The sequence below is a fragment of the Elephas maximus genome, chromosome 23 (genome assembly GCF_024166365.1).
Source record: "Elephas maximus indicus isolate mEleMax1 chromosome 23, mEleMax1 primary haplotype, whole genome shotgun sequence".
Taxonomy (NCBI): domain Eukaryota; kingdom Metazoa; phylum Chordata; class Mammalia; order Proboscidea; family Elephantidae; genus Elephas; species Elephas maximus.
The window spans coordinates 63,988,479-64,008,032 of record NC_064841.1 but is presented as its reverse complement, the minus strand read 5'-3'; the positions used below and the strand labels follow the sequence as shown (position 1 = coordinate 64,008,032).

Below are 19,554 nucleotides of genomic sequence, written 5' to 3'. Positions count from 1 at the left end.
TCCAGGTGCATGCCCCGCCCCCGCCCAGTCACCCTCCACTCCAACCTCGCCCACTTGTGATTCCCCAAATCTGATACATTCTTTCACCATGCCCCATCTTTATGTCACTGCCCCTAACCCTCACAGCATTTGGCAATCCTTCTCAGTTTCAGTACATTTATAACACTTTAATACAGCTGTCTAGGTACCCATCTCCCTCCACCAGGCTCTGAACTCCCTGAAGGCAGGAGGCTCAGCTGTGTGTATCTCTGTATTTCCAGAAGCCAGCAGTGCTTACCTGGCGCTCAGCGGACAGTTGGTAACTGAAAGAAATGGCTAGAAGAGAGGGAATCTGAATTTGTAGCATTTGTGTTTATCTTCCTTTTGTTAACTCCTAGGTTCGGTTTAAGGAGCCCTGACGGTGCAATGGTTAGGCTCTCGGCCTCTAACGGAAAGGTCAGCAGTTTTAATCTACCAGCCACTCCCTGGGAGGAAAGAGCCGGGGGTCTGCTCTCGTAAAGATTACGGCCTGGGAAACCCGATGTGGCAGTTCTATGAGTTGGAATCAACTCAACGGCAAACAACGACAGACCCGGTTTCATTCTGTTTAACCTCCTTGTTGGATTTTACCGGTGTGGCCCCCCCTCCGAGTGAACACCGGGGGGTAATTTCCCAAGCCTGGGAAAGGTCCAAAAGAGACAAGGCTGATAAGGTTTGTTTCTCTTTGATTAAAAATAAAAATACGAACAAAACCTCATTATTTGTTAATTTTGAATATTAGGTACAGGGTAAAACCCCTGCTTGAGAAGAAAAAAAAAAAGGAGAGAGAAATGGAACAATGGATGTACTTATTTTAAGGTAGGAGATACCTGAGCACATTTGATTATTTTAAAAAGACATTATTGTGTGACCCTTGGCTTTGGCATATTCTTAAAAGGAGCAGGGATGGCATCTTCAAGGGGTGGTGAACTAGCAAGGGTACTAAGTCCATTTACCAAAAAATAAAGAAAAATAGGAACGGAATTTGAAGAAGAACTCAGACTTAACAACAGCACAAAGAGCCAAAACAAAAGGTGGGGAAAAATGTCTGAGAGCGCGTGTTAGACCATGACCGGATTTAAGAAGGGATGCACACTCTTTCTGAAAACAGTCATTGTTTTCAAAACACATAGATACATTTCCTATCTGCTAGGTTTTCTTAAAACACTTGAACTGATCCACCAAAATTTCTAATGTACTTGTTTATTTGAGGAAAAAAAAAATTCAAATGAGCACCTCTTTGCTTGGTTTACAGAATCATTAAGTTTCTAAATGCATTAAAATTACCTGATGCTGACGTTAAATAAAGAAAATACAAGCACACTTAACTGAGAAGCCTAAAAAGTTTTGTTAATTCAAGCTATTTTAATATGTTATTGACAAATGATATTTTAGATAGAGTCTAGCATCAACAAACTACCCAAGAGAGTATACATTAACTGTAAATTCTGAACTTGGTTGTAAACATCTTGAAGGAAAGAATATTATTATTATTTTTTTTTACCTTTTACAGCCTTTGTACCCTGGTGGCGTAGTGGTTAAGTTCTACAGCTGCTAACCAAAAGGTCAGCAGTTTGAATCCACCAGGTGCTCCTTGGAAACTCTATGGGGCAGTTCTACTCTGTCCTCTAGGGTCGCTATGAGTCGGAATTGATTCAATGGTAATGGGTTTGGTTTTTTTTTTTTTATAGCACTTTCCACAAGGAATGTCAAGATGTGCATAATAAATAACACCAGTGAAGGCTTTGTGTTTTTAATGCAAGGAGGGCCTAGCTACCATTTTCAAGATGATCGAGAAACACAAAATAAAGATTTAAAAAAACCAACAGGTAAGAAAGCCTATCTTAATACAACCTTTGATGTCTCTGCATCTTCGCTGTTTTAAACTGATATTGACAACGAGTTAACCTCACTGCTGTCACTCTTGGAGGATGACGGACAAATGATTCATTAAAAAAATCCTAAAGACTGCAATAACACACATTCTTCTTGTTTTCACTCTTTGACATTTTTTTTCAAAGTGCCACAACTAAGAACTATCTCACCTTTAAATACCTCATATCGTTAACGGCTGCCCTGTGAAGAATGTGACTCACTCCCCAATCAGGTAAACAGTAATATAACAGAGCTTGGTATTTCTTTTCATTTGAATTTGAGTATGATCATATTTTTTAACCTGTTATCATAAAGCTCTTACAAATGTAGAGTTCCTGGGTTTTATTTTCTTATCCATGGGAATAACCTTTTTCTAGAAATTCTCTAGTGGAGGTGGATGAAAAGAATTGTGGCTCCACAATCCACCTCGCAATCCTGAAGAGCTACTGAAATTATCAGCTTGAGCTGACCAGCTACAGGAGGGAGAAAGGGCTGGCAGAATTCATCAGGCACATTAAGTTGATTTCTTTCAAAAACATTTATTGTGGCTGAATCCAGGGGTGGCAGTGGAAGCCCTGTTTAGGGGCTCCTCTTGAGCTCCAGAAAAGAGTCAGGACAGAGCTCTGTGGCCGAGACTGGTCTGTGGGTCTGAAAGCTGACTGTCTACTCTGGAGTCAGGAGATAGGGAGGCTATGGCTTGGAGTCATAAGGTTTTCATTGGTCAGTTTTTTGCACTGGGCAAATCTGCAACAGAAGACCTCTTTAAAGTGTTAAAAAGCAAAGATGTTATTATGGTGTGCCTGACCCAAGCCATGGTGTTTTCAATCACCTCGTAGGCATGCAAAAGCTGAACAATGAATATGGAAGACTGAAGAAGAATTGATACATTTGAACTATAGTTTGGTAAAGAATATTGAATATGTCATGGACTGCCAAAAAAACAAGCAAATCTGTCTTGGAAGAAGTACAGCCAGAATGCTCCTTAGAAGTAAGGATTGCGAGACTTTGTCTCATGTACTCTGGACATGTTATCAGGAGGGGGTCAGTCCCTGGAGAAGGACTTCGAGCTTGGTAAAGCAGACAGTCAGCAAAAAAGAGGAAGACCCTCAATGAGATGGATTGATACAGTGGATGCAACAATGAGCTCAAGCATAACAAGGACTGTGAGGATGGTGCAGGACCAGGCAGTGTTTCGTTCTGCTGCACAGAGGGTCCCTATGACTCAGAACTGTCTCGATGGCACCTAACAAGAACAACATGGCCTGGCTGGTTTTGATTTTGTTTCATATCATGAGAAGATAACAACACATAAGGAAGCACACTGCAAAGCATTATTATCACAATGCTTTAAACTTTTCTAAATATTTTTTAAACTTTCTAGTTTGAAATAATTTCAAATATTTAGAAAAACTGCACAAATAGTACCCTTCATCCAGATTCACCAACTGTTATTTTGCCACAGGTGCTTTCTCTCTCTCTGTCCCGCCCCCACCCCCCACATTTCTCCTGAGCCATTGAGAGTAGCTTGCGTATATCACATCCCTTTACCCTTAATTCGTCAGTGTGTTTTTCCTAAGAACAAGGATAATTCTCTTTCCTAACCACAGTTACAGAGACCAAATTCCAGAAATTTAACACTTATACAATAATAATCTAATCTGCAGTCCAGTTTCACCAATTGACCCTAAAATGTCCTTTGCACCAAAATTTTTTCCCCGTACAGAATTGAGTCCAAGGTTATGCATTATATTTAGCTATCATGTCTCCATAGTTTCCTTTAATCTGTAACAGTTCATGACATTGGTATTTTTGAGGAATAAAGGCTAAGCATTTTATAGAATGTTCCTCAAACAGGTTTTGCCTGACTTTTATTTACGATTAAATGAAAGCTATGCATTTGTGGTTGCGATACATAACTGGTGTGTCCCTTTCACAGCATCGCACCTGGAGGCACCTCAGGCCTGCCTGTGTCAGCTTGGTGACGCCCCTTCTGATAAGGTGGCCAAGATGGTGTCCAATCTCTCCACTGCATAGTTAGTGTTCTCCTTTTATAATTAATAAGTAATTTGTGGGGAGATACTTTGAGACTATATAAATATCCTATTCTTCATATATTGATGATTCTTCCTTGAACTGATTTTTACTATGAAGGTTACAATATTTTACAATGCCATCATCACTCTTTCTATATTTATTACCTGGCATTCTACAGAAAGGAAAAGCATTTTCTTTCCCCTGCATGGTATGTGTATGTGTGTACACAAATAATTATTTATCTATTAGTATCAGTATGAGCTCAGGGATCCCCCCCTTTTCCCCCAGTGGATTATATTACTTTCCTTTTTTATTTTGATGCTCAAATCTGGTGTCAAAATTTGATCCCACAGGTGTCCCAGATTTGGCCTGTGGGGTCAAACTGGCCCCAGCGTCCTTGCGGCATGCTCCCATCAGTTATTAAGCACATTCCTATTCGGGGCAGAAGCTGTTTCAGGGTCACCTTTATCTTCCTCACCTGGGGCTTGGGATTCACCATTGCTCTAAAGAGGCCTGGTTTCTTTTAGTGGGGAAAGGAACTTAGAGCAAGGTCTGGATACTAGGTGTGCCACTGCTACTGAAACGTCATGGGTTCTGAGCCCTTTAAGCCAACAGAGCTAGGGTACACACACATACAGTTATTTCAATCCTGAGTTCATGTGGATACCTCTAATTCCAATCCGACCCCACAAGGTTCTTCCTTGCCTTTTCTTGTTCTGTATTTGTAGTTTTCTTTGACTGAAAGAGCAACAGACTCACTCACATGCTCAGGTCTACAATACGGACAATGAAACTTCAGAACTGCTGTACTCATCCACAGTGAAAACTAAACCTATTAAGAAGAGTGTAAGATTTGTTTGCAGTTCTTTTCGTTTTTCTTTAGACAGAGGATTATACTATGTTCAAAACCTACTGATACTACTAATTTTCCCCTTCAGTGTGATTATTTATTTGAAATACAACTAATTTATTTCTCTTTCTTTTCAGTTTTACCTTTGTCCCCATCCTTGTTGATTTCTGAATATGTAAAACATCAACATGAATCCAACAGTTAAAACCATACAAACATTATACTTAGAGAAACACCACTCCTTCCCCATCCCTTCTCCCTCCCTCTCCCCCAGCCCTTTTAGGGAATTAAATTCATTAGTTTCTTGTACATATAAGGTATTACAGATCTAAAATAAGCGATCACAATGCATTTTTCCCCACATCATACCTTTTCAAACTCCTAAGACCCACAGTAGTCGACAAAGGCCCAGAAGTTTCTATCACAGTTACAGGCTATAGTTTCATTGCTATCAAAATCTTTATATTTACATGCTTGGTTTCTTTCTAGTCTTGTTCATCAAAACTGTTTAAAGTTTAAAACATGGGTTCACGTTAAGGACCAAGTGTTACTGATTACCTGTTCCTCAGAAACTTCTAGAGGAAGGGATGCTTGTTGTTCAGACTGCTGACCATCCTGGTAGTTTACATTTCGTCGCTGACGTAAAGGAGGGAAAAGACGATTCCAATTGATCATTCCTCCCTAAAATCAGACCAACACGCATTTACCACAGACAGAAAGAGCAGGACCATCGTACTGTTTGAAAGAGCTGCCTCTTTCAACGTAATCACATGTATACACTATGAAATGAAATTTTATATTTATCTGCTTTATGCAAGCAATTCAAATCCTAAAGTATCACAACACCCTTCAATCAACAGGATAAAAGTGATGGCCTGCAGAAGGCGCACAGAGAAGAGAAAAGAAGGTAAGTGACATTGCCAACGCTAGCCGTGCAACTTGGCTCTAGGAGGCAGCTAAGAACACATACAGACTCTCTTAACATCAGTCCAAATATGCCCTCACTGTCTCTGTCCCACCTCTGTCTGATTCTTAGTAGCTCAGGGCTTTGCAGGGCGTGACAGGAAAGGAGACATGGAGAAGTTAATTCACTGCAGACAACCAGAAACCAGGGGTTTCCTTCCTTCAGTAGCTCTTTAAAATGCTGCTGCTTTTTTTTAAAGTAAATTCTTTAAATTTCTAAAAAAAAAAAAACCCCAGTTTTCTGGAAAAATGTAATTTACTAAAGTTTATTCAACAGAAATTGGCAATCATTTTTGAAAACTGTTCCTCAGCTTCCACTAGAACCGAACGACGCGTTTGACTGAGCAATCCCACTCCTGGAAATACACCCGGCAGCAATGTAAACACACGTTCACCAAAGATATGAACTAAAACGTTCTCAGTGGCCCTACTTACAGTCACCAAAGACTGGAAACTACTCAAACGCCCACCAACTGCAGAAGGGATAATCACGGTATATTCATATAATGTAACATTATACAGTGGTCAGAATGAAAGAATTACAACTACATGGAACAATATGGAAGAATCTCTCAAACATAATGCTAAACAAAAGAAAGAAAATGCAAAAAAGTACTTTTGCATGATTACTTTCAAAACTTCAATACATAAATCGAAACTTGTCATTTTAACACGTACAATCCAGTGGCGTTAATTACATTCACCACGTTGTGCAGCCATCACCCCAGAAGAAACCAAGTACCTCTTGAGCAGTAACTCCCATTTTCCTTGTTTCCTAGCCCCTCGAAACCCCCAATAAGCTTTTAGCTCTATGTATTTGCCTATTTTAGATATTTCATATAAGTGGGATCACATAATATTTGTCCTTTTGTGTCAGAATTATTTTACATAGCGTGTTTTCAAGGTGCATTCCTGGCATACCATGTATCAAAACTTCATTTCTCTTTATGGCTGAATAATATTCCATTGTATGTATATATCACAATTTGTTTAACCGTGTATCTGCTGAGGGACACTTAGGTTGCTTCCACGTTTTGGCTATTGTGAATAGTCCTGCAGTGAGCACTGGTGTACAAGTCTCTGTTTTGAGTCCCTGTTTTCAAGTCCTTTGGGTATATACCTAGGAGTGGAATTGCTGGGCCATGGTAGCCCTGGTGGCACAGTGGTTAAGAGCTTGGCTGCTAACCAAAAGGCTGGCGGTTTGAATCCACCAGCTGCTCCTTGGAAACCCTATGGGGCAGTTCTACTCTGTTCTATAGGGTTTCTATGAGTTAGAATTGCCTCAATGGCAACTGGCTTTTTTTTTTTTTTTTTCCGGTATGGTAGTTCTATGTCTAATATTTTGAAGAACTGCCAAACTGTTTTCTACCTTGACTGCACTATATTACATTCCATAGCGATGGATGAGCATTTCAGTTTCTCTACACCGTTGCCAATCATTTGTTATTTTCTGTCTTTCTCTTTTATAAAAGCCATCCTAGTAGGCGTAGAGTGGTATCTCACTGTGGTTTTGATTTGCATTTCCCTAATGAAAAATTTTTTTTAATGACGCTGAGCAGCTTTTTATGTGCTTATTGGGTACACACATGTCTTCTGTGGAGAAATGTCTATTCAAGTCTATTGTCCATTTTTAAATTGAGTTGCCTTTTTGTTGCGGACTATAGGAATTCTTTGTAATTCTAGATATTAAACCCTTATCAGATGTATGGTTTCCAAATATTTTCTCTCATTTTGTAGGTTGTCTCTTCATTTTCTTAATAAAGGCCTTTGATGCTCAAGAATTTTTAATTTTGATAAAAGTCCAGCTTATCTTTTGTCTTTTGTTGCTTGCGTTTTTGGTGTCAGTCATACCTAAGAGTCAACTGTCACAAACAAGGGTCCACTGTCACAAACAAGATCTTGAAAATTTACCCTTATGTATTTTTTCTAAGAGTTTTATGGTTTCAGTTCTTATATTTGGGTCACTGACTCATTTTGAGTTAATTTTCATCTGTGGTGTGAGGTATGGGTCCAACTTCACTCTCTGACATATGGCAATCTCGTTGGCCTAGCACAGTTTGTTAAAGAGGCTACTCTCTTCCCATTGAATGGATTTGGCATCCTTGTCAAAAATCAACTGGCTATAGATGTATGGGTTTATTTCTGGATTCTGTGTGATTACTTTTTTATGCAATGAATAAAAATAACAAAAGAATCCATGCTGTTACAAGTCAGAATACTGGTTTTCCTTTGACAGGGCAATAGCTGCAAAGGGGAAAGAGGAGGGCTTCTGGGGCTCTGGTAATGTTCTGGATGAGAAAGCTGGTTACACAAGTGTATTCTGTTTGTGAAATTTCATGGAGCTGTACACTTAAGGATAGGTGTGTGTGTGCTTTTCTGTGTATTCTTTTCTGTATGAATGTTATTCTTCAATAAAAAGTTACAAAAAGCAATAGAAAATGTCACTAGACTTCTAGCCATTAATGAAACTTAAATACTACTTAAAAATCTACCCGCCAAAAATTTACAGGTCAAGTCTGTGAAACCTTTAAAGATGCTCCATCTTATACAAACTATTGTAGAAAACAGAAGAAGGAAAGTTCCCATCTCATTTTTTGCGATAATTGTTTCTAAAACCAGATAAGGGCCATTGTGAGAAAAAACAATTATAGAATGATCTGGTTTTCAACTATGAATACAGATACAATAATCCTAAATAAAATATTAGCAAACTATGTTCAAAAAAATAATATTATTGGTATGTACTATATTAGAGTTTATTTCAGGATTAGACAATATGAACAGAATAAAGGAAAAAAACACAAATGATCATCTCAAAATATATGTAAACAATCTGATAAAATTTAGTATTATTCATGAAAAGACAAGACTGCCTCTTATATTTGACACAATTCAGTATAATAGACAGAAAAAGAGATGAAAGAAAATGTATAACAGTAAAAGGGTAGAAAGAAAACTGTCATCGTTCACATATGATTATCTACTTAGAAAATCCAAGAGCCTCCACAAAGCATTAGAATTAATGAGTAAAAGTTTAAAAAACAAAAAATGAATAACATTTGTATACTGTGATCATTTAAAAAATTTAAGTGCAAAAAGTTACTATTACTGACAGCAATAAACACTATAAGGTACTAAATCTAACGAAAGATCTGCAAGATCTTTATGGAGAAAATCAGAAAACTGGATTAAAGGATATCGAGAGGCCTAAATAAAAAGATTCATGCACATTCATGCTTGAGAGGACTCGACACTCCCAAGAGCTGTCAATATCTAGCCATACACTGTCAATTCTAAACTGTAACAGATTGCTTGTTGACCTCTACTATGGATTGAATTGTATCCGCCTCAAAATGTGTGTCAACTTGGCTAGGCCATGATTCCCAGTATTGTGCGATTGCCCACCCTTCCGCGATCTGATGTGATTTTCCTATGTTGTAAATCCTACCTCTATGATGTTAACGGGAAACCCTGGTGGCACAGTGGTTAAGAGCTACAGCTGCTAACCAAAAGGTCAGCAGTACGAATCCACCAGGCACTCCTTGGAAACTCTGTGGGGCAGTTCAACTCTGTCCTATAGGGTCGCTATGAGTCTGAATCAACTCAACCGCAATGGGTTTTTTTGGGTATGATGTTAATAAAGCAGGATTAGAAGCAGTTATGTTAATGGGGCAAGACTCAAATCTATAAGATCAGGTTGTATCTTGAATCAATCTCTTTTGAGATACAAAAGGGAGAACCAAGCAGAGAGACGGGGGACCTCATGCCACCAAGAATGAAGAACCAGGAGACAACTGATGACAAGGACCTTCCCCACAATCAACACAGAGAGAAACCCTTGAGCTGGTGCCTTGAATTCGGACTTCTAGCCTACTAGACTGTGAGAGAATAAATTTTTCTTTGTTAAAGTTATTCACTTGTGGTATTTCTGTTATCGCAGCACTAGATAACTAAACCAAAAACCAAACCCACTGCTGTGGAGTCAATTCCGACTCATAGCAACCCTATAGGAGAGAGTAGAACTGCCCCGTAGAGTTTCCAAGGAGCGCCTGGCGGATTCAAACTGCCGACCTTTTGGTTAGCAGCTGTAGCACTTAACCACTACACCACCAGGGTTTCCAGATAACTAAGACAACTTTTAATATTCATATCCTCTTTTTTTTTTTTTGAGACACATCCACTACATTTTTAAGCTTTCCTTGCAGGCAGGAGCAGCCTCGTGGACTAAGTTCTATCAGTAGTATGTAAGTAGAAAGGGTGTATGAGATTTCTAGGAAGAGTCCTTAAAGGCAGAAGTGTACCCTTCTTTGTTGCTTCCTCTCCTTCCTGGAGCTCAAGCAGCCATTTTGGACAGTGAGGCAGAAGCCCTGTGCCAAGGATAACACAGCAAGATAAAACGAGCCTGGGTTCCTGACAACTTCACGAAGCTGTCTCACCAGCGTCCAATTTATGGACTTCTGTTATATTAAGAAAATTCTACCTTGTTTAAGTTTGTTATTCTGGGTTTTCTGTCACTTCCAGCTGAACCTATTCTAAACTGCTATACACCCAAAATTCAAATGTGTGCACACCAATGTTCCTCGTGGCATTATTCACAATAGCCAAAAGGTGGAAACAACTTGTATGTCCATCAACAAATGAACAGATAAACAAAATGTGGTACAGACATATGAAATATTACTCAGCCAGAAAGAGAAATGGAGTCTGATACATGGTACAACATGGATGAACCTTGAAAATACTATGCTGAGTGAAATAAGTCAAGGAGAAAAAAAATGAATGACTCAAGAGCAAACCGAATAATGTACATGAATAGACAGTTTATAGACGAGGAACCGTGAGTCAATAAATATACGAAATGATGTTCAACCTCACTTGTATCAGCGAAATGCGGATTAAAACAACACTGAGTTATTTCATACCCACAAGACTGGCAAAAATAAAAACTGCAACACCACCAAGTATGTAGGTGATGTGACGGGAACGGGAACGCTATATATTGTTTTTGTAGATTTTGTTTTTATTGAGACTTTATGTTTTTCTTCTTTATTTTGATGAGTAGGTTCGTTATCTTTCTTTGTGGTTACCTTTGAAATTTACCCTTATCTTCCTAAGTTTGAACCAGTCTATTATTACTTGGTATCGCCTTGCCTTCCTCTCCATTAGAAAGTTCTATACCTGTACCATTTATTCCCTCTTTTATTGTTCTGATGTTGTTGTTGTTTACAGATTAACCTCTCTGGTTCCCTGTTTTAATTCTTCTGGTTTTAGATAGTCCTTGAAAGTTCATTTCCTAGGTTGGTATCTGGCTGGTACAATCGTCCGTCCTAGATTCAGGCTGTGGTCTGATGTTTGTTCTCAGACCGAAGGACTCCCTTTAATAATTCTTGTAAGTTTGGATTGGTTTTTACATATTCCCTTAATTTCTGTTTATCTAGAAATGTCCTAATTTCACTATCATATTTGAACAAAAGTACTGCAGGATTCTTGTTTGACAATTTTTTTCTTTTAAGGTTTTATATATGTTATCCCATTGCTTTCCTGAATGGTTTCTGCTAAATAATTAGAGCTTATTCTTACTGCTTCTCCTCTGTATGTGACTTACTGTTTTTCTCGAGCTGCTCTAATGATTTTTTCTTTGTCTTTGGTTTCAGCGAGTGTCATTATTGACATGCCTTGGTGATTTTCTTTTGGGGTCTATCCTATGTGGGGTTCACTGAGCTTCCTGGACGGTTACCTTTTCATCTTTCATTATATTAGGGAAGTATTCTATCGGCAATTCTTCAACGATCCTGTCTGTGTTTTCCGTTTTCGCCCCGTTTTGGAACTCTGATCACTCGCAAATTTTTGCTTTTGATTGTATTCCACATAATCCTCAGGGTTTCTTCATTCTTTTTTCTGGTTTTTCCTCAGTGTTGTATTCAAGTGTTTGTCTTCAATTTCACTGATCCTGTATTCCATCATCTCAAACCTGCTCCTCAGCCCTTCTATGACACTGTACATTTCTGAAGTCTTATTATCTTTTGGATTTTTAATTGCTGTTTTTGTATGATTTCTAGTTGTGAATTTATTTTGGCATCTTGTCCCTGTATTATTTTCCTGAATTCTTTTTTTTTTTGTCTGTATTTTCCACGAATTTGTCTTTTTTTCCCCTGATTTTAGCCTGCTTTTCACTTTAACTCTTGGATAGCTCTGAATATTAGAGATTTGAATTCCTTATCAGGTAGTTCTAGTGCCTTTTCTTCTACTGGAAAGTCATCTTTTTTTTTTTTTTTTTGGATGCCTACTGGAACCATCCTGTCCTGTCTTCTTATATGTTTTGATATTGTCTGCTGTCTTCAGGACATTCAGTAGTTATTTTCTTCATTTATTGATTGTAGATCTGTTTGTTTTGTCCTGCTTTTTTGTTTTATTTGGTTATGTTTAAGAAGGGGGGCTGTGCGTTCTTTGTTGTTTACTTGTCTGTGGTCATGATACTTTCTACCTCCTCATCCAATAGGCCAGGCCAGTCGCTCAGCTACAGTGCAGCAGGGCAGGTCCAGCTGACGGGGAGGGGCTGGGATGGGTTGTTTGTGGCAGGTATTAGAGCTGACAGGGTGGGCTGGGAATCAGCACTGGGCAGGTTCCGGTAGGTCATGCCTGTGCTGCTCAGGGGTGTGACGTTCAGTGCACAGTACAGGTAGGCAGAAAGGAGGTGGGGGAGGCTGTGATGTGTGGAACGGATATGGCTATGGAAAAGAGGAGAGAGAAGAGAGAGAAACAGGAGCCAAAAACAAACAAAAAAAGAGTGCTAAGGGAGTTTGCCATTGGAACAGACAGACAAGACACTGAGAAATGGAGAAAAAAAGAAAAAGGGAAAAAGAAAAAAAATAACTGGATAAGAATTTGGGAGGGGGAAAAAAAAGAGAAGCCCCCAGGGGTCCCACTGGTGCGGCTGCAAAGACCAGGAAGTGGCTCTCAGACTGCACAGTATAACCTGGCTAGAGGGGGTACAGATGTCACACAGCATGAGGTATTCAGGAAATGGGAAAGGATGGTAAGTATAGAAAGACGAGGCCTGAGAAATCAAAGACAGAAAGGAAAAAAGGAGAAAAAAGAAAGAAAGAAAGAAAAAAGAAATGCCCCTAGGGATCCCACCTATGTGGCTGTGCAGATTTGGGGAGCGGCTCCTAAGCTGTGCAGTGTAGGCCTGCTAGAAGTGGCTCCCAAGCCGCAGAAAGAAAAAGAAACCAAACAAATAAAGCAAAAAATAAAAGCTCTGGGGATCCCACCAGCATGGTGTCGTGGACCGGGGGAGTGGTTCCCCAGTTGAGCAACACTTCACTGCCTTTCAAGAGCAAGCAAAGATGGCACATGGAGCCAGGTGTTCAAGAGAAAGGAGGGGGAGGTGGTGGGAGGCACGGCAGAAACCAAAAGAAACGGAAAAAAGCAACATAGGCAACAGACAAATGGCACTCAGGGAGCTGGCCACTGTGGGTGGAGTGAAATGAAGCAGCCTGAGGCTGAACCAGTTGGCTCTGGGCCAAGAGACTGCAGCCAATGGGAAGCAGAGGAGGCCGGGGCGTGGGGGAAGAAAGGTGGAGGTTGGGAAAGCGTATATTGCTGGTTACTGGCTGCTCTGTCTCCCGCTGGGAACTTTGTGAAGCTGCTTTCCCGTACTCCTTGTCTACCAATCTCTGATGTGGGTGGGGCGAGTCCAAGCAGCATGGAGCCACTGCTGCCAGCCAGTAAGCACAGCGGTAGAGCAGCCGGGAGAGGATGGCGGGGTGGGACAGTGTGTATTGCTGGTTACCAGATGCTCTGCCTCCTGCTGGGAGCTCCTTGAAGCTGCCTTCCCATGCTCCCTGTCCACCAATCTCCAACAGGAGTCCAAAATGGCAAACTCGTGCTTCGTGAGCTGATGGGGACCTCCGCACGTATCTCTCCTTGCTCTCTGTTCTCTGTCAGTTTCTTATTCTACTCAATGCTTGGCTGAGTTCTTTATCTCTTCGTTTGACACTTCAGGTTCCAGGACTGACGTTTGTCTCCGCTTTGTTTAGTTTTTTAGGTCTTTGCTGTTGAGGGACAGCATGGTGCTTCTCTCTATGGAGCCATGTTGGCTGGAAGTCCCAGAGCTTTATGTATTGTTGATGAGTGTATAAACTGGCACAAATATTGTGGAGAGCAATTTGTCAAGATGTAGTACTACAAGTGCCTGAGGAAATGTTTATGAGAATGTCCTCCAAAGCACTGACTGTAATATTAACTAAGAAAATGTAAAAAATTCAACTGCCTCTAAACAGGCAAATTAATAAATGGTTTTCTTATATAATAGACGATTGCACAAGCAGCTAGAATAAATGAACTAGAGGTACATGTATCAACGTGGGAAAACCTCAAAGATGCAATGTTGAATGAACAAAAAGAAAGCTGCGTGAGAATATGCATATATAATATCATTTATGTAATTCCATAAAAATTCACTGAGAACAATAGTATACTATTTGAACTATTTTTAGGGATATATATACTAGTGGTGATTTTTCTTCCTAGGGGATATAAGGCTGTATCTGGAGATATTCAGTTGTCATGACTTGGCGGGAGGGGTCTTCTACTGGCATCTAATGGGTAGAGGCCAGGGATATTATTAAACATCCTATAACGCACAAGACAATCCCCTAAACAAAGAATGACCTGATCCAAAATGTCAATAGTGTCCAGGTTGACAAACCGATATATACCTATGTAGTAAACATACCAACTATAGGACAGTGAGATGGGGAAAGACCTTTAGTCCTATTTGTAACATTTTATTTCTTAAAAGAGAGTAAAGGATCAAGAAAACCAAAGGCACAAGGAAAATATTAATTCAAAAGACTAATGGACCACAAGAACCAGAGCCTCCACCAGCCTGAGCCCAGAAGAATTAGATGGTGCCCAGCTTCCACCACCAACCGCTCTGACAGGGATCACAATAGAGAGTCCCAGACAGAGCAGGAGAAAAATGTAGAAAAAAATTCATATTCACAAAAAAAGACCAGATTTACTGGTCTGACAGAGACTGAAGGAACCCCTGAGACTATGGTTCCCAGACACCCTCCTAACTCAGAACTAAAGCTGCTCCTGAAATCTGTCAGCCAGAGATTAGATAGGCCTATAAAACAATAACACATGTGAGGGATGTGCTTCTTATTCTTAGTTCAATCAAGCATACAAGATCAAATGGGCAACACCTGCCCAAAGGCAACGTCAAGAAGGCAAGAAGGGACAGGAAAACGTGATGAATGGACACATTGAACCAGGGTGGAAAGGGAAAGGGGTAGACTGCTGACACGTTGTGGGGACTGCAACCAATGTCACAAAACAATTTGTGTATAAATTTTTGCATGAGAAACTCATCTGCACTGTAAACCTTCACTAAAACACAATTTAAAAAAAGAGAGAGTGAGTGAAAGGGTAGGCAAAACAAAAGAAAAACCCAATCTCTCTAACACCTGTGAGAGTAAAAAAAGTGCTTAAAAAGCAGAAAGTTACATGAGTTCTAGGCTCTAGGACGTTCTGACACTGATTTGCTCTTTATGTAGGGTTAAATACGAGCCTCTACAAACAGGAAACGTTTCCTTCACTTTGTTTTCTTCAAAAGCAATAACCACATATTAAAAAAAGGAAAAAGGAAATAGCTTACATTTTGAACAGTTGTTTTATGAATTATCTGTTATTAGTTTGTAAGGAGATTTTGAAATGAAATAAAATTTCTCATGAGAATAGATGACTAATTTTCAAAGTGAGGAGGAATGAAACTTGTAATATTTTATCAGGCAGCAGTTACACGGAATAGAGAAGCACTCTACAAAGACTTTTGAAGGTTTCTGAATGGAATCGGTCAAGTGGAGTGTATACATCAGATAAGCCACGTCAGAAGAATTTAGGAGTTACTTTCCCTTGGGCGTTATCAGTTCCTACGGGACAAGACAAGCAAAGCAAAAGATCTGGTTCTTGCTCACGTGGAGCTCATAATTTTCCTGGGAGAAGGCAAGACATCAAAAGAAAAAAAAAAAAATCACAGCACTGCAAGGTGGTACATAATTAAGAGGGAAGCTGTGAGGTATAAATTAAAAGGGTTAGAAAAGTTCAGAGCAGCACAGAGCAACTACAGCTAAAGCATGGAGGTAAAACTTCAAAGATGATGTGCGAGGCTTCAGCTAAATTTTAAAGGATGAGAATCATTTAAATAATGGAGAAAAGGGCACAAGGCATTTTTTGTCAATGTGTTCAAAGCAGGCCTTCGAACTGGTTTGTTCCAGTTCGAACCCTTGCTGAGAATTTCATTTCCACCCCAGATATACTGAACCAGAATCTATGTTTTAACAAGATTCCCAGCTGATTCTTGGAGCCCTGGTGGCTCAGTGGTTAAGAGCTCAGCTGCTAACCAAGAGATCAACAGCTCAAATCCATCAGCTGCTTCTTGGAAACCCATGGGGAAGTTCTACCCTGTCCTGTAGGTTTGCTATGAGTTGGAATCAACTCAATGGCAATGGGTTTTTTTTTTCCCAGGTGATTCTTATGTATAATAAAATTTGAGAACCACTGCTCTACTAGTGGTTGTCAGAACTGGTCCCTAACCAAAAGCATTGGAATCACCTGGGGACTTCCTGGAGCCCTGGTGGCACAGTGGTTGAGCCCAGCTGTTAACCAAAAGGTAAGCAGTAGGAATCTACCAGTTGCTCCTTGGAAACCCTATGGGGCAGTTCTACTCTGTCCTTTAGGGCTGCTATGAGTTGGAATTGACTAGATGGTAACGGGTTTGGTTTTTTTTTTTTTGGTTCTTGGGAACTTGTTAGAAATGCAAATTCTCAGCAGGGATTTAAGCTGGAACAGGCCGGTTCAAAGAAGGGAGACTGACGAAGTGTTTACAGCTACTTCAAAAAGCAAAGTAACTCTTATACACTGCTGGTGGGAATGTAAAATGGTACAACCACTTTGGAAATCTATCTGGCGTTATCTTAAACAGTTAGAAATAGAACTACCATACAACCCAGAAATCCCACTCCTCGGAATATACCCTAGAGATACAAGAGCCTTCACGCAAACAGATATACGCACACCCATGTTTATTGCAGCTCTGTTTACAATAGCAAAAAGTTGGAAGCAACCAAGGTGTCCATCAACGGATGAATGGGTAAATAAATTGTGGTATATTCACACAATGGAATACTACGCATCGATAAAGAACAGTGACGAATCTCTGAAACATTTCATAACATGGAGGAACCTGGAAGGCATTATGCTGAGCGAAATTAGTCAGAGGCAAAAGGACAAATATTGTATAAGACCACTATTACAAGATCTTGAAAAATAGTAAACCTGAGAAGAACACATACTTTTCTGGTTATGAGGGGGGGAGGGAGGGAGGGTGGAAGAGGGTTTTTTATTGATTAATCAGTAGATAAGAACTGCTTTAGGTGAACGGAAAGACAAAACTCAATACTTGGAAGGTCAGCTCAATTGGACTGGACCAAAAGCAAAGAAGTTTCCAGGATAAAATGAATGCTTCAAAGGTCAGCGGAGCAAGGGCGGCGGTCTGGGGAACATGGTTTGCGGGGACTTCTAAGTCAATTGGCAAAATAATTCTATTATGAAATCATTCTGCATCCCACTTTGAAATGTGGCGTCTGGGGTCTTAAATGCTAACAAGCGGCCATCTAAGATGCATCAATTGTTCTCAACCCACCTGGAGCAAAGGAAAATGAAGAACACCAAGGCCACACGACAACTAAGAGCCCAAGAGACAGAAAGGGCCACATGAACCAGAGATCTACATCATCCTGAGACCAGAAGAACTAGTTGGTGCCTGGCCACAATCGATGACTGCCCTGACAGGGAGCACAGCAGAGGACCCCTGAGGGAGCAGGAGATCAGTGGGATGTAGACCCCAAATTCTCATAAAAAGACCAAACTTAATGGTCTGACTGAGACTAGAGGAATCCCAGCGGCCATGGTCCCCAGACCTTCTGTTGGCACAGGACAGGAACTATCCCCGAAGAAACTCATCAGACATGAAAGGGACTGGTCAGCGGGTGGGAGAGAGACGCTGATGAAGAGTGAGCTAATTATATCAGGTGGATACTTGAGATTGTGTTGGCCACTCTTGTCTGGAGAGGGGATGGGAGGATAGAGAGAGAGGGAAGCCGGCAAAATTGTCACAAAAGGAGACACTGAAAGGACTGACTCAAGAGGGGGAGAGCAAGTGGGAGTAGGGAGTGAGATGTATGTAAACTTATATGTGACAGACTGATTGGATTTGTAAACGTTCACTTGAGGCTTAATAAAAAGAAAAAAAAAAGCAAAGTAAGGGCAAACATTGTATGATCCTACTTATATGAAATTTCTAGAATAGGCAAATGCATACAGACAAAGGTTATCAGTGGTTAGCAGGGGCTGGGAGGAGGAGGGAGTAGAGAGTTGTTACTTAAGGGGTACTGAGTTTCTGTTTACAGAGACGAAAATCATTTAGAAATGGATAGTGGTGATGACTGCAGAACATGGTAAATGTAATTAATGTCACTGAATTGTACACTTAAAAATGGTTAAAATGGCATATGTTTTATTAAATTTTAGTATAATAAAATTAAAAAAAAAAAAGAAGAAAACAATGCTAAGGAGTTATGACATCAAAAAAACCAAACCCGTTGTCATCAAGTTGATTCTGACTCACAGTGACCCTACAGGACAGAGCAGAACTCCCTATAGGGCTTCCAAGAAGCCACTGGGGGACTCAAACTGTCAGTCTTTTGGTTAGCAGCCAAATGCTTAACCACTGCGCCACCAGGGCTAGAGAAAGCTGATGATTAAAAGCACAGTCTTTAGGCTCCACAAGAAAACTACTGGAACTAATAGAAAGATGCAGCAGAATAGGAGTATACAAGATAAGCATACAAAAATCAGTTGGATTCCTATACACCAACAAAGAGAACTATGAAAAGGAAACCAGGAAAGCAGTATCATTTATAATAAAAAAAAAATAGTCCCTAAAAAATAAAATACTTAAGAATAAATCTAACCTTGGATGTAAAAGACCTATACAAAGAAAACTACAAAACACTACTCCAAGAGACCAAAAGAGACATACATAAATGGAAAAACATACCACGCTCATGGATAGGTAGACTCAATACTGTGAAAATGTTAATTCTACCCAAACCATCTACAAGTATAATGCAATCTTGATCCAAACACCAACATTTTTTAATGAGATAAAGAATCTAATAATAAACTTTATATGGAAAGGAAAGAGGCTCTGGATAAGTAAAGCATTATTGAAGAAGAACAAAGTAGGAAGCCTTGTACTACCTGACCTCAGAACCTAATACGCAGCTATGGTAGTCAAAATAGCCTGTTACTGGACAACAACAGACACATTGACCAATGGAATAGAATTGAGAACCCAGATGTAAATTCATCCACTTATGGTCACCTGATCTTCAACTAAGGCCCAAAGTCCATTAAATGGGGCAAAAGACAGCCTTTTAAACACACAGTGCTGACAAAACTGGATGTCCATCTGCAAAAAAAATGAAACAGGACCCATACCTCACATCATACACAAAAACTAATTCAAAATAGATCACAGGCCTAAACATAAAACCAAGAACTACAAAGATCATGGAAGAAAAAATAGGGTCAATGCTAGAGGCCCTAATACATGGCATAAGTAGATATAAACTACAACAATACACAAACAAGAAGATGAGCTAGATAACTGCGATCCTGTAAAAATTAAACAATTATGCTCATCAAAAGACTTTGCCAAAAGGGTCAAAAGAGAACCTACAGAC

At 39.9% G+C, this 19,554-nt stretch overlaps 1 protein-coding gene across 1 annotated transcript in view; it reads right to left on the bottom strand.

Annotated features, from left to right (window-relative positions):
• The window catches only part of UBAC2 (UBA domain containing 2), a 209,249-nt gene that overhangs the window by 12,414 nt on the left and 177,281 nt on the right, over nt 1-19,554 (bottom strand). The window contains exon 8 of the mRNA XM_049867698.1: nt 5,336-5,458. Within this exon, the coding sequence (XP_049723655.1) occupies nt 5,336-5,458 (123 nt within the window). The remainder of the gene's footprint in view (nt 1-5,335; nt 5,459-19,554) is intronic.